General features: G+C 38.2%; 1 protein-coding gene across 16 annotated transcripts in view; it reads left to right on the forward strand.

The window, feature by feature from the left end:
- ST7 (suppression of tumorigenicity 7) overlaps positions 1-12871 on the forward strand; it is a 235529-nt gene that overhangs the window by 145759 nt on the left and 76899 nt on the right. For all 16 annotated transcript variants that reach the window (XR_003516430.1, XR_003516429.1, XM_027573685.1 and 13 more), the window contains 2 exons: positions 677-831; positions 3000-3097. Coding sequence is in view for 14 of the 16 variants with exons in the window: in XM_027573685.1 (XP_027429486.1) it covers positions 677-831; positions 3000-3097 (253 nt within the window). In the remaining 2 variants the exon portion in view is untranslated. The remainder of the gene's footprint in view (positions 1-676; positions 832-2999; positions 3098-12871) is intronic.

Raw genomic sequence — 12871 nt, forward strand, 5'->3', positions numbered from 1 at the left:
GAATCAGATTTTGAGCTCTTCAGAAGTAACACTACCTGTAGGTTCTTCTAGTGTTCTTCTCTGACCCAGAAAATCAGTGCTGACTGTAATGAAATGTTGAAGCGCTGTTTTTTTAATGAGTAATCAATCCGATTTAATGAACTTCTGATTCTGAAGAAATCCTTAGATTCCAGAGAATCCATATTTAGTGAATAGAAGGAAACTTGTCTGTAGGATCTCTAACTTGGAGAGCTGGAAGGAGATCTTTCCCAACAGCTCTTGTCATTGCCATTGTTGGTTGACACTGAGTATGTACCCCATTCCGGCTACTGTACTGAGCACTTCACATGCATCACCTTACTTAACCTTTGCAACAACACTGTGAACAAATCAGTTTCATGTTGTGCTCCATCAGGGAGGCAGAGTAATAACTTGCCCAAAGTGACACACTAATAAGGGGCAGAGTCCATTTGTGAGCCCCACGTTCCTAACACTACACATCCTACCTTTCAAGCTAAAATATAGGCATTTCTTTTGTGTCATTATTTTGTGTCAACAACTACAAACCAGGGGTGCATGAACCAGTTGGCCACTCTGCATGTTTTGGCATAACTCCTTGCCCTTCTGCATGCACTCCTCCAGCTGTGACAATATCCTTGGATTTGTAATTGATGGTGGCTATTATCTGAATGGACAGGTGTGCGACTGCTTATATTCTCTTGGCTGAAGAGGAAGCAACAACCATCGCGGAAGCAGAAAAACTGTTTAAGCAGGCCCTGAAGGCTGGAGACGGCTGTTACCGGCGTTCTCAGCAGCTACAGCATCATGGATCCCAGTATGAAGCCCAACATAGTAAGGTTTTCTCCAGGCTGACGTGTTGGGGGTCAGAACTGTAGCATGATTAATCAGAACAAATGTTCAGGCCAGTTCAAAATATGGTTGTCTGAGATGAAAATAAAGACTAGTTTTTGCCTTTCTGTTATTTTTTTTCCTTCCCATAAAAGCACAGTATGTAATTAACTTATAGCTTCATTACTGTTCACATTCATTTTCAGATTCTTTCCTAATCTTTAGATCCTTAACTCTAGAAATAAATGGTAATAACCTTTAATGGTAACCTTTTTTTCTCCTCAGAATTCTTCTATATTTCTGTTTATTAGTTGTTTCTCTGCCCCATAACCTAAGGCCTACTTGGGAAACAGGACTTAAATTTATGTTAATGTAATCAGAGTTTTTCTCTTACAAGTCTTCTACAGCATGGGTTGAAATAGGACAACTAAGAATATCATAGTTATTGGTGATTATCTCAGTATTTAGCTTATTGGTATTGGCTTCCAGAGATTAAAAAAGCCATAAGTTTGTAATTATTTATCTTTTTTATATTAAAAATAGTGGCTGCTTTTATTTAAGATAACTCTTTAAAGTGAGGCCTTTCACTTTAGTACACTAAACAGAGGGTCAGTGATATTTTGGGGGAATGGTATAAAAACAAGATAAAAAAATTGTTTCTGGAATTCCTGGAGCTGACTTGTCAGTTTTTTGGTTGTTTGAGTAGAAATTTAATAATCATTTCATTTTCCATTCAGACTTTAGGTTGTTTCCTTAAAGTGGAATTTCTCACCTCATTTTCCCCTCCTGCATCTTGGAGAGTAGGATTGCATCTCCTTCATATTTGAGATTATAAAATTAAATTTTAATGCTAAACTTGGATTTGGTGCAGAGAATGAGTGCATTAGTCCTTATGACTAAGGTACAGCAAGATCTTTGATCTTTGTGTGTATACATGAGTATGTCCACCCAACACAATAATACATGAGTTTTTATTTGCATTCTGCAGTATGTATGTTAATCAAGCCTCGAATCATATATCTATTGCTTTTTTTTAAAAAAAATTATAACAATGAATTTTGAAGGCATTTGTATCATAATGTCTGTTTTGTGAACTAAATGAGAATTAACACATAAAATTACATTACCTATAATATAACTTAAGAAATTTTCTTTATTTCTTTTCTTCTGTAGATTAAATCCTTTCAACCTGTTACCTAAATCTATCCAAAAAATATAATCACATCTTTAAAATAATTTGTAGGCACTTGGCAGATTTTCAGCACACATCTTGTTCTCATTGTTTAAAACTTGAAATGTTAGGACTTTGGTCTTAACATCTTTTAATAGCTGCATATTATACATGTACTTAATCTATAACAGGTGTGTCATATTTTTCTAAAACATGGTAATTTTATTGAGGATTAAATGCATGCATGTTCTCACTGGTCTAGAAACATATCCAAAATGACATATAATTAAATAAAAGATTAAGATGAGAAGTTGTTAATGTACTTTTTAAGAGCCATTTTAGTGACTATTATTATAACTAGTTAGCTTGTCAGTGCTTTCTCTAACACTAGGGTAGTTTTCATTTTGTTGCGTACTCTATTGTCATATCTGGAATGTGTTATATTGCCATCTAAAATAGACTGCTTTGGGGACCTGGAGATGATTATGATGTCACTAGTTTTAGGGAAAGAATAATATAAAACAGAAGTTCAAGATGAGGCTTCTCCAGACTTAATGTCAAGAAGGAAAAAAAATAGTTCATCAAGATGCAACCTGAGATTCACCTCTTTGCATCTCCACCAAAAGCATGCAGACTTGAAGAATATGGAATTCTTGCTTATAAACCACATTCAATGTGGGTATGTTCATTTTCCCAGCACTTTGTGGCAGATGATTTTATTTATCAAATACTCAACATTCTAACTCAAAAGCATGGATTAGGTAATCAGTCACATGATTTGACCTTTGGAAATCTAAGTGTTTTGACTACACTGTATGCATTTTACTATTAGCAAAGTTGTCAGTGTGCCTGGCAGTAAGAAAAAGCCAAAGGAGCGCTTTGTTCTCTCTGGAGGTTTTCCTTTAAGGGCATCGCAAATGGGTCTCTGTATTTTTTTCTTGCTGCTCAGCTGAAAGCTTTTGTATTTTTAAATTTTGGTATTTTATATTTCCTTCTTCAGGACGAGATACTAATGTCTTGGTCTACATCAAAAGAAGGCTAGCAATGTGTGCCAGAAGACTCGGGAGGACCAGGGAAGCAGTGAAAATGATGAGAGATGTGAGTTTGAATTTGTGTTTGGGAACAGTAGCAATGTACCTGACTTAGAGAAGGAGGAGCCAACTGCATGGCCATAGCGGAGAGCGCCAGTGACGGTGCGGTGGTCCCATGGGTGCTAGAGCCGGCCAGTCTGGGATTCAGCTCTAGCTCCCAGTGTACTGGATGAGTGGTCGTGGGCAAGTGACTCACCGGCTCTGGGCCTGCTTCCTCATCTATAAAATGGGAATAGATAACAAGAACTTTAACAATAACAATATTAGTAACAAAAGCAATTACTGCCTAGGATTGTTGTGAAGATTAAATGAGCTAATACATGGAAAGCTGTCCATAGAGCGGCTGGCATAGTAAGGAAATTCCAATACGTGACCTTATTATTCAACCTCTGGAGCTGTAGCCAGAAGCCAAGAATGAGATCAGCCATTTTAGCTGACTGACTTTTTTTGTGCGGATTGGTGTTAGGAAGATTTGAATAAACTGCTACTCTCAAATGTAATAATAGTATGATCTAATCTGACAAGTCATTTCAAGCATTTTCCTAGATTCTTGAATCGGGATATTTTATTAGTAGTAGTCAACACAGGAAGAGAGGAAATAGGTAAGAGTTTTAAAAGGAAAGAGAACCAAGAGAGATTATTATTCAGTAATCAAAACGGTAGTTTTAAGGGAAACCAGTAGAGGAAATTTTACTTCCATGTTTTTTAAAATAAATACTTTTTCATAAAGAAACTGACACCAGTGGAAATTGTATTTATAAACCATTTTCTTTTTAAAAACAATTTCAAAAGACTTTTGCCAACATTTCAGGCCTCTGCTGTCTTCCTGAAGTCAGGAGACAACGGGTAACCACCCCTTATAAAAACGAAAGAACCAAGGGTCAAGATAAGAGTGGTGTCTTGCCCAGTTCTCAGGTTTTGGGTTTGAGAACAGGACTGTGTAAACCTAGTGAGCCTTTTGTCGGTTTATCTTTGGAAAGGCAATTATTCATACGAATCCGCAGTTACTCTGGCATGGGGTGGGGGGCGGCTGCACTCCAGGCCCACCGCTAGTTATTTCTGTAAGTTGCAGCATAATGGGGAGGTCCGAGTGAGATCCGTGCCTGGGTTAGGCTCCTCCATTAAGCAGCAGGATAGCCCCCAGACCTGATGAGAGCAATGAGAGGAGGGAGATTCCAAGGTAATTCTGTTTGACCGCAGGTGATAGATGCTCAATGGGCAAAGCTACTGCAAAGGGGATGTTCCAGGAGTAAATTCTTTTGGTTGAGGGAAGAATTTAAAGAATGTTTGTTATACAGTATAAGTGCTAATTTTTATAAAAGGAGAGTTCTGTAGAGACATGAACTTGCTCTCAAAGCTTTTTAAGTTGCAGAAATTCCATCTTTTGATCTAGTGAAAAAACTCTACCAGTCAGTCCCTTTGTCTCTAAAAGAGCTGAGAATTTTATGAAGGATGGGGCTATTTATCTTAAACTGGCCCAGCCACATTCAGCCTTTAAAAAGGTGTTTAAAATTTATCACTTCTTCTTAACCTTAGTTAGCCTGGGACAGGCATGCATGGAGGAGCAGATTTTGGTGATTTTCTTTATTATGTGCTTAAGCAACTTCACAGGAGAAACAAACTGGAGTGATTTCAATTCCAGTTTTTTTCTGTCAGTCTCATTCTGATGATCATCAGTTTTGGTATCATCAGTTTTCATGTGATTAAGACCAGTGCAGCTATGCTGTGGTTTGACTTTTATTTAACATTATTTTATATTTACAATTCCATTTATTGTCTTAGTCCAAATATAGATCTTGGGGGGAAATCTGGGATGCAGTGGAATAAATGCTGGGCAGAGAGTAAGAAAACGTAGATGTGAATCTCAGCTTTGCCCTTCACTAGCTCTGTGACCCAGGGCAACTTTCTTTCTTTATGGGCTTTTCATTTGTGTTCTGTAAATTGTGGTGAGTGATTCTTAGCTAAAAGGGGAATTGATGGAGCAGTGGAGAGAATGAAATAAAATAATATGAACACACTTGGCATATGGTAGACATGCTTACATTTTCCCCCCTATTTTCTCTCCATTATGTAAGCATGATGTAATTTGCTTACCCATTCCCCTGATGGGCATTTTGGGATATTTCTGATTTTTTTTTTCTTGAATGAGTCAGTAAGTCAAGCAATCTCTCTTTCTCTCTACATATGTATATATACATACACATACACAGATTTATATATGTGTATCTGTATTTATATATGTGTTTCTTGGGTTATTTTCCTTAAAAAAATCAGTTATGTTATTGGAATATCAATACATGTTGCCCTTTGACTGGGTTTATAGATATGGGCCCTACTCTTGTAACAGTCCTGGGAGAGATAGTGTCGGACATTGTGGAGATGTGTTTTGAAGAGAAATATTTATAGTGCTCTTTTCTTCACAAACTCCTGGCACCCGAATGGAGGAGCGGAGGTTGAGGATCCCTACGTCTGTTGAAGCTGCAGCTGGTCTCAGCCTTGTGGGAGACAACTGATGGTCAGGCCTGACTCCTTTCAGGGCATACATACATGGGAACTTCAGTGGGGGTTTACTCCTTTAATAACAGGCATATAAACCATTTTGCTGCAAAGATTCCTCTGATAAAACAGCACACTGGATTCCAGGCAGCCTGCTGATAAAGCACGGAGGCAGAAGGATCTAATTTCTCATTAAGACACAGCAATCCTACCCCATATGCATTGGTTGAAACTTCCCTAGAGCAGATTTTAAGGTGGAACTAGAAATGGTAGAGGCGGAATGCCTTCCGTGTAGAGAGTAGACTCTTCAGAACAATTCTCTGGAAACCCCTTAAGGAAGGGAGAACTGTTAATTGGTGAGATAGCCTGAAAGAGAATGAATGGGAATTCTGGGAAGTCCAACTGTAGAGGATTATTGATCTAATAAAATATTGATACTATAAGTAAATATTGATGAGGTAAGAACACGTAAGCTCCTTAATGTCAAGATTCATGGCTTCTGATTTTAAAAGCAACAACATTAATATAAAAAAATAAAAGCAACACATTAATTATTTTGAATTCCCAAGATGTTTTCTCAAAAAACTCACTTTAATTAGCTTCCTTTTGCAGTCAAGAATATGGAGCACTGTACTGGAAGAATGTTTTGGCAGTGGGTAGAACTAAGAGAGCATGCTGGCTTTTGAATTTTACTACATGGTATTATTTATTATTCAAAATGAAAAGAGTTGTATTTTCTGCTTTCTTAAGTTGAAAGAAAAGTCTTTTTGCTTGTTCTCATTTTATCTTGCCTCTTTAACATTGATATACGACACAATTTTTTCTTTCTTTTTAACTTTTACTATTTTACTAACCTTAGCTTTGTTTGTTTGTTTTTTCCCCTAGTTTTCCTGGTCCTATTTGAGTAGATTTGGAATGGAATTCATAAGGCTCACTGTTTGGTCTGGCCCCTTAGCCATACCCTGTCAGAACTGGTGTAGAGAAATTGGTATGGGTGGGATTGCTTACCCATAAGAAAGAACCTAAGAGCTCCTCTTGCCCCAGGTCATTTGGTCTGGAGTAGGGTTCCTCAATCTCCATTTTATTGACATTTTAGGCCATGTAAGTTTTTGTTGTGGGTGTCCTTTGCATTGTAGGGTATTTAGCAGCATCCCTGACCTCTACCCACTAGATACTAGTAGCAGCCTGCCCCCTTGTTGCTCTCCAATGTGACAACTAAAAATATCTCTTGCTATCTCCTGGGGGGTGGGGGGCAAAATCATTCCCCATTAAGAACCACTGATTTGGAGAATCCTAAAGCGAGTGGATCTGTTTTGGGGCAGGCATTCGGTTTTTATTCAGTCTTATTTGTTGGTAGTCTGATCTTCTACTATGAACACAGTGTTCTAAAGCATCCCTAGAATTGATCAGTTCCTGGGACCAGGCTGGTTTGGGAGGCTGTTTGTCTTGGATGGGATTCCCTGAAGAGATACCCTGGGGGCATGGAGAGTAAATGAACTTGAAGATTTTGGTAGGGTCGTGGTCGGAGCAATGAGAGAAAAGGGAGAATGTGAAGGCCTGATGTGGGGTAGTGGTCTTTCTTGTTCCTTGTGCATACTTCCCGAGCACTATTTGCCACTTTTCCCTAAAATCTACAGCTCCTTTGAAAGTTGACCATAGGCTCTCAGACTTTATCATCTGTTTCCCCTCTCTTTTGTAGTTTTCTGCAGACCTCTGTGTCATTCTCCCTTGTTCTTTCACTCTTTCTCTCTCCAGAACTGCCTCTTTCAATATCCTGGCCTCTCAGTTGACACAGATCATCACAACCTTCTTGAAACATTTTATTTACTTGATTTTAGGAGACCATGCTCTCTTAGTTCTCCTAAAATGTCATAGTCCATAAGAAAGCACCACCAGCTAGGTGGCTCAAACAACAGAAATATATTCTCTCACAGTCATGATATCAGAAGTCTGAAATTGAGGTGTAGGCAGGGCCATACTCTCTCTGAAGGTTCTAGGAAAGTGTCCTTTCTTGCTGGCCATTCTTGGCATTCCTTGATTTATAGGCATATCACTCCAATCTCTGCCTCATGTGGCATTCTTTCTCCTTGTTTATCTGTGTCTTTGTGGTCAAATTTCCATCTTCTCATAAGGACACCAATCATGTTGGATTTAAAATTGGATATATGACCTCATCCTAATTTGATACATCCACAGAGACCCTATTTCCAAATAAAGTCACCTTCACAGAAACCAGGGGTTAGGACTTCAGAATTTCTTTTTGGAGGACATAGTTCAATCCACAATACCAGGTCATATATAAAAGCAAAATGTAGGTATTCTGTATATACTTTCAGTCTCCCTAAAAATGGGGTAGACATGGGAAATGTGGTTATCAAAGAAAAAAGTCCACCCACCTAAAATTTGAAACAAACGTGTGACTTGTTTATTACCACATGTATATATTCCCTAGGGAAGTGGTAACATTTATTTTTAAATTAATGTAAATTAAAATGAGTTCTAGTTAGAAAATTATTGTAGATGTTCATTATGTATCTCTTTTAGGTCATTAGAGGTATCCTATGGTGTGAGCAGTTGACCTTTGAGGATTAATTTAACAGCATTAATAGTAAGAGGATGCCCTTTAGATGATTTGTGAAGAGTAGCACTTCTGTTGAAAGCATACTTTAGAAAATATACACCTCTGGGACTAATCAAAGCCTTTGGAGCATTAAGGACTGTTGATTTGCATTTTTGCCTACTTATGTTCATGAAGAAAAACCTTCATGAAATCAGTAATTTGTAAAAGAGAACCGGTATGCCATTTCCAAGTTGTTTTAAAATTTCATTTAGGGAATATTCTGCAACATGAATTCTATTTTTTTAATTTTAATTTTTTTATTTTATTGTTATTACTTTTTTAATTTGACAGAGAGAGAAAGAGTACAAGCAGGGAGAGCAGCAGGCAGAGGAAGAGGGAGAACCCCTCTGTGGGACTGGATCCCAGGACCCAGAGATCATGACCTGAGCTGAAGGCAGATGCTTAACCGTCTGAGCCACCAAGGCGCCCCCAGAAATTCCATTTTTATTGCATTGGTTAAAAAAAAAAAAAAATCTTTCTAGGAGGAAAAATTTAAATGAATATTTTGGGAGTTAATTTATATTCCCTTTTATCATTTTCCTCATTCTTAAATTCTAATTTTGCTCCTATTTTTTTTGTCTTTCTATTCCGCAAGACGCATTATTTCCCTCTTATCAATATCCCTTTTTTTTCCTTAAAATTGTCATGAATTATTACAGATAACTTGGCTAATGAATAAATTTAGAAGTTGTTCAGTTGATTGTTGAAAGAAGTAACATTATGTGGGGGAGGGGCATGGGAAGAGTAGTTTTTAATACCTTCAGGCAACCAAGTATCACTTGAGCACAGTTGCTTTCAAGCTCTTAAGATAACCAGATGGGGGGCTCCTGGGTGGCTCAGTCGTTAAGCGTCTGCCTTCGGCTCAGGTCATGATCCCAGGGTCCTGGGATCGAGCCCCACATCGGGCTCCCTGCTCCGTGGGAAGCCTGCTTCTTCCTCTCCCACTTCCCCTGCTTGTGTTCCCTCTCTCGCTGTGTCTCTCTCTGTCAAATAAATAAATAAAAACTTAAAAAAAAAAAAAAGATAACCAGATGGATCGTTGGACTAAAGACTATACAGTGAAATATGTTCATTCCTAGTAAGTGTTCCTGTGGTGATTATTGACATGTTTCTAGATTCTATCTTTGCTATACTTACAAATAAAGAAAAAGTGGATCTTAGAAGCAAATGCTGTCACTAATAACTCACTGATCTTCCAAATTAGACTTTATATGAACCCTTCCTTTTTATCATGATTTGTTTTTCTGGATTTGCCTGAAACGTTGTTTAAGTTGACTTATTTAGTAAATTATTGGCAATTAGTGATTTACATAGAAAGGAAAAATATTTAATTAATAAGAGCAAAAAATGGATTTGTTATTGATTTACGTACTTGCATCAGTAAGGACGAACCATGGTTTTATCAGCCTTGGACTCTGTATTCACTATAGAAACAGCAGGTGGTAAATAGTCCCTGATGCAGATGAGGATTTTGTCTAGAAATAGTGTTATTTTATTTAGTATTAGCTATTATCATTTACACAAAAGTCTTACTTGGGACATAATAAATACATGACTGGCACGTTAACTGTCACTATCAGGGTTTTTCAAATGCCGGGCGCACATTTTTCAGTGTGGTGAATAGTATTCACTGCTGAGTAAAGCCTGCAGTATACATGGCTGGCCCACGAGCAGGTCTAGACATGGCAGTGCCTGTCATCTGATTCACTTCCCTCCTCCCAGTTCCTCTTCTTGATCTCCTTTCCCAGTCATTGATCTGCTTCTGCTTTTCTAAACAGTTCTTTCCTTGGATTCCTGCTCTCCTGCATTTCACCTTCCTAGGACTCAGTCCTGGTTCTGTCCAGTGGCTCCATTCATGCCCACTGTTTCTCTGGTTCCACATCTTCTTTCTCTCTCTTTACCCTACAGCCTTGATTTTAGTTTTGCTATACCCAGACTGTACTAAACCATTCATCCTTTCATTCATTCAATGAAAATGTATTGAACCTCCATTTCATGTCAAAGACCCTGACCTTATGCAGTTTACATTCTAGCAGGGAGAAAAGACAAAAAAACAATAAACACAGTAAGTGTGTATTTTTGTAATATATTAAAAATTGATAAATGCTGGTGGAAAACAAAGTAGAGCAGGATAAGGAAGATTAGGAAAGCTAGTTGGCAGAGAATGAGGAGGCCATGGAAGTCACAGATTTAATAGGATGATTTGGTATGTGTCATTTTCCTGATCATCCTATTTAAAAAGATGACATTTCACCAAAGACTGAAGGAGGTGCAGAATATAGTCATGTGATGTATGCTCAAAGGCTGTGAGGCCAGGAGTATGCAAGAGTCCTGGGTGTATAGAACAGAGTAGTCCCAGGGAAGTGGGGTGGGTTACAGATCATGTAGGGTTTGGGGACTGTAGTAGGCTTTTACTCTGGCTGAAATGGGGAGCTTTGCAAGGTTTGAACAGAGGCACAACAAGGCCATTTTTAATTTTTATAGGCTGCTGTGTGGCAAGGGAGAAACAGGGAGGTTGATCAGAAGACTCTTGTATTAATCTTAGTGAGAGACGGTCGTAATTCAGGCCAGAGCAGTAGCAGAGCAGGTGGTGAGAAGTGGTCAGACTCTAGATATATTTTGAATGTAGGGCCAGTAGTATTTGCTAAGTGATTAATATGTGCTATGAGAAAAAGTCAAGGATGGTCCTAAGGTTTTTTTCTTGGAAGGCGAAGAGTTTTTATCAATTAAGATGTGGAAGTCTGCAGGTAGAACAGTGTTTGAGGGGGTAGGGAGGAAGCTTAGGAAGGTTAGTTTTTAACATGTTATATTTGAGAGAACACATACTCATTTTTTATCTTAAATAATCACTTCTTGATCTTTCTGTGGACCATAGCAAATTTTTGCTTTGTTGAGGTGAGGAAACCATTAAAAAGACAAAGTAATGGGACATCTGGGTTTGATGGAATCCCTTCTAAAATATAGCTGGTGAGGAACTCCTATTGTAGTACCATTCATTTTTACAATGCCAGCAAGATAAAATTTAATTAATTGCAGAGAAACCATGACCATAACAATCTTGTAAAATGTATAATACAGTGGTATGTGTATGTTTAATTTACATGTCTGTAGATTTGTTTCTTACCATTTTCACTGAATACTGTTTTTCAGGTTTATCCATTTTTGCTCTATGTACCTCTTGTATATAATTTATAGTTTCTAACTGCTGCATCATATTCTATATTATGCTCTTAATCTATTTTACTTAACATTTCCCCTAGTGAAGGACCCCCAGGTTGCCTCCAACCTTCCATTGTCCCAGCAGCACTGCAGTGAACATCCATAGAGACATGTGGGAAGCTTTTACTAGGGTGTATACCCAAGAGTGGGATTGCTGGATGTTACAGCATATGCGTGTTTGGTACTGATATGCCCTGCCATTGCATTCTCCAGAGTGGCTGCCTATGACTGTTTAACTTCTCATCAGTAATACATGACTATGCCCTTATATCTCACTACTAGACTGTTTTAAGCACTATATATGTTATGTATATTTCAAATTTATTTATTTATTTATATTTTTAAATGTTTTTATATACTTATGTATGTATTTATTTATTTATTTGACAGAGAGAGAGAGAGAGAGCAAGAGAGCACAAGTAGGGGGAGCTGCAGAGGGAGAGGGAGAAGCAGATTCTCCGATGAGCAGAGAGTTGATGTGGGGCCCAATCCCTGGGGTCATGACCCGAGCTGAAGGCAGACACATAACTGACTGAGCCACCCAGGTGTCCCAGTTACAAATCTTATAATCAAGTTTTCTATGACTTTTTGATGGACCATTTGGATCTGTAAACTTTTTGCCAAATACTGTCTTTATTAATTGTAGAGTTTTGTACCTTTGGTTGATATGTTTTTCCCATTTGTGTTTATTGCCATTATTATTTTGTTTAGAGTCATTTTTGCTGTTTTTCGTGTTTTGTATCTGTCATACTTTCCCTCTTCCTTTCCTTTCTTCTCTTCCACTGAATGGATCTGCTGTTTAAGCATTTAAAAATTTTATTTCATTCTTTTTGTTACTACTTACTAAGATCCATACTTATATTTATGTTTCTTGATCAATTATTAAGCTTACCAATATTTGTTATCTTCTCCCTAATGATACACTTAACTTAGCCTATGATTGTCCCCTCTCTAGACTCACACAGCCACCAGGGAAATTTATAAGCAGCTCTTTTGTCTGTGAGATGTACAGGAAGGAGCGATATCTGAGTGTTGGTTTGGCTGGGCTGCCCCTCTGACCAGGAGCCAGTGCAGCTGTTGGCTTTTAGGGTGAACAGAGAGATGATCACTAGAAACACATACTGGCTGACCTGGCCCAGCAGGAGCAGAAACCACAGAGGCAGCAAAGCCAACAATGCATGTGGTGACCAGAGAGGCCAATGAACTGGGTCTCCTGGGTTTCCCTTTTTAATAATCGATGCAAAAGTATTAAATTTATCTCCTTCCTGGACAGTTGTCTGTCCTACTTCTTAAGAGCATATACTGTGACAGCCGTCTCCCTCTCCATGGGCCAGGGGACACTACCTTTGTGACTCAAGAGTCCACTGGTGTGTAATCGTACTTTCTGAGACCTGAGTCTCATTGAGCCCTTTAAATATAAGCTTAGTCTCTAGTAGGGCACCTTGC

Source organism: Zalophus californianus, chromosome 12, assembly GCF_009762305.2.
Source record: "Zalophus californianus isolate mZalCal1 chromosome 12, mZalCal1.pri.v2, whole genome shotgun sequence".
Classification (NCBI taxonomy): domain Eukaryota; kingdom Metazoa; phylum Chordata; class Mammalia; order Carnivora; family Otariidae; genus Zalophus; species Zalophus californianus.